Raw genomic sequence first — 2,500 nt, 5'->3', positions numbered from 1 at the left:
TTGAATGAAACCGCTGTCTTTTCATCAGGATATCGACAACAAGGCGAATAGCAGCAGCAACCACAACCTAAACATTGTCAACAAAACTCAACATATCTCAAGGTAAGACGACAACAGACATTCTTCATATATGTGTGAATTGTTTGTGTGTGTACATAAACATGTATGTATATATATGTGTGTGTGTGTGTGTATATATATAATGGACCTATGTTTTGTGACAAGTTTTTCTTAAGCATTTTGTTGTCCATATTTTTGTTGTAGCCTCTCTTCGCGGTTGTCAACGATGGTTGCTGCTGTCGCTTAGAATAAGTTTTGTTGTAAACTGTTTCTGTTTTCTTCTTTTGATTTTCATCACTTTTTTTGTTTCTGTTTTGTACATCAGTTGTTTACTTGTTGTATTCCTTTATTTTTACTGCTTCTACTTTTAATTATGTTTCATACAATGAAATTTTCAAATGACCATGTGTGTGTGTGTGAGTGTGTTTTTCTTTCTGTGTATGTATTTATAATTTAGAGTCAGTACTAATGGTAGGTGGTGGCGAACGCTGTCACCGAGGCCATCCGGCTAAACCACACGTTTGTAAATAATGCCTGTATTTGTCAACATCCAATGGGTTGACAGCAAAAGCAAACGGGCTACTGAAAGCACTGGTCGCCTGTCGAAACATGTCGATGCTCGCGGGCCGAAATGCTGGTAAACCACTTGGCATTGACATTTGGACAGTGGCTGGCGACAAATCAGTTCGGAAACAGGTGAGGGCTGTCGGTTGTGTTTCGAGGTTTAGTTTGCCTTCCGATTGTTTACCGATAATACTGTCGATTGAAAATCCGTTCTTGGCCGTTGGGGCCGGTGGTTTCAGTTCAACTCCGCAGTTTGCAGCAATGCTCTTGGCTGCATTTAGTAAACTCGTTTGACTAGGTGACGTGGAGAGGCCCAACGAAACGGGCAGTAGCGTTGATGTCCTGTTTGCATCGGCGCCGCCGTGAGCAAAGAGCGGGATGTGGGGGCTGACGTGAGACGTGTGGTACGGTAAGCCCATAATTGGGTAGGGCTGGAAGCGATGGTGAGGGTAAAAAGGGTCTCCGCCGGACATGAAAGCCGCTGCCGCTGCCGCCGCCGCCGACTGTTGAACGTCCGGTGTCTGCCTTTTGTAGCGTTTTCGGCGTCGCAAGAAGCTACCATTGTCGAACATGTCCTCGGAGGCGGGATCTAAGGTCCAGTAGTTTCCTTTTCCCGGATTTCCCGGTTCGCGAGGTATTTTTACAAAACAGTCGTTCAGTGACAGGTTGTGTCTTATACTGTTTTGCCAAGCCGGGAATTTCTCTCTGTAATATGGGAAACGGTTGATTATGAAATCACATATGGCAGACAGTGTAAGCCTTTTGCGAGGTGATTGTAAAATGGACATGGTGATGAGAGCAATGTATGAATAAGGAGGTTTCACTAAATTCGAACCTTTGGTCGAGGACGCCAGCGGCACAGAAGGTGACGGTGTCCGATCCCCATCAGTGTGATGTCCATTCAGATCGTCTTCGATTTCTACTTTGTGTTTGATTGGCGGCGACACTGTATTGTTGTCTCTTTCCGTGTGTCTCCCTATGTGGTCAATGTGGCTAGCAATACCATTCATGCAGTCGAAAATGGCCGCCGCTGACGTTGGGGTCGTCGTCGTTGTTGCTGCTGCTGCTTCTGCTGCTGCTGCTGCTATTGTCGTTGACACAGACGTTGTTGTTGTTAATGTTGTTGGTGGTGACGGCGTATTGCTTCTGTTGTTGTTTGTTGGTGATGTTAATGAGAGGGACGATGCCATTGCCGCCGCCGCCGCCGCCGCTGCTGCCGTTGATGACAGTGATTGTGATGAGGATGATGGTGGGGAAGATGCTGATGGAGAGGATGATGACATTGATGGTGAAGAAGACGCAGTATTCGGTGAGGTATCTAAATCTGAGAGGGAAGGTTTCAAATCTGGCGTCGGACAGAAACCGTCAACGTCAATTGGAGCGTCATCTAAGTCGTCATCACCGTCGTCTACGTCGCCGTCAGCATCGTCGCCGTCGCCCTCGTCATCTAAGTCATCATCATCGAGGTAGTCGTCGTTCTCGTCAACGTCGACGTCAACATCTACGTCGACGTCAACGTCAATATCGTGTCTCATGTCGTCTTCCAGTCCTGCAGTCGGCGGCAACGACGCGAGCGGGGAGGCTGGCAACGGAAACACCGTCGGAGCTGGCGTTGGCAGAGGCAGAAGTGGTGGCAGTGAAGACGTTGGAGCAGGTGGCGTTGTTGGGGACGAAGATGACGGCGGTGACGTTCTTACATTCGTTGTTTGCAGTAATGGTGCAGATGAGGATGGTAGGACAGGTGGTGGTGGCGATGGTGTTATTGACGGCGACTTGCATTCACTGGGACACAGTTTCGAATTACTGCTGAGACTGTGCTGTTGTTGTTGACCATGTTGGTGCTGTTGGTGATGGTGGGGATGGTGGCGCCGGTGGT

At 48.1% G+C, this 2,500-nt stretch overlaps 1 protein-coding gene and 1 long non-coding RNA gene across 5 annotated transcripts in view; one reads left to right on the top strand and one right to left on the bottom strand.

Moving 5' to 3' along the window:
• Positions 1-49, top strand: part of LOC149134524 (uncharacterized) — a 2,265-nt gene extending 2,216 nt beyond the window's left edge. Inside the window, exon 2 of the long non-coding RNA XR_016242965.1 lies at positions 1-49. This exon is cut by the window's left edge and continues 170 nt beyond it. This is a non-coding gene — a long non-coding RNA (uncharacterized LOC149134524).
• Positions 1-2,500, bottom strand: part of LOC106872559 (uncharacterized) — an 82,791-nt gene that overhangs the window by 547 nt on the left and 79,744 nt on the right. For all 4 annotated transcript variants that reach the window (XM_089356879.1, XM_052970297.2, XM_052970296.2 and 1 more), the window contains one exon: positions 1-2,500. This exon is cut by the window's left edge and continues 547 nt beyond it; it is cut by the window's right edge and continues 1,929 nt beyond it. In XM_089356879.1, coding sequence (XP_089213005.1) covers positions 552-2,500 — 1,949 coding nt within the window. In that variant the 3' untranslated portion in view covers positions 1-551.

The sequence above is a fragment of the Octopus bimaculoides genome, chromosome 8 (assembly GCF_046866305.1).
Source record: "Octopus bimaculoides isolate indiv1 chromosome 8, ASM4686630v1, whole genome shotgun sequence".
NCBI classification, from domain to species: Eukaryota; Metazoa; Mollusca; class Cephalopoda; order Octopoda; family Octopodidae; genus Octopus; species Octopus bimaculoides.
This window is presented reverse-complemented; position numbering and strand designations above follow the sequence as displayed.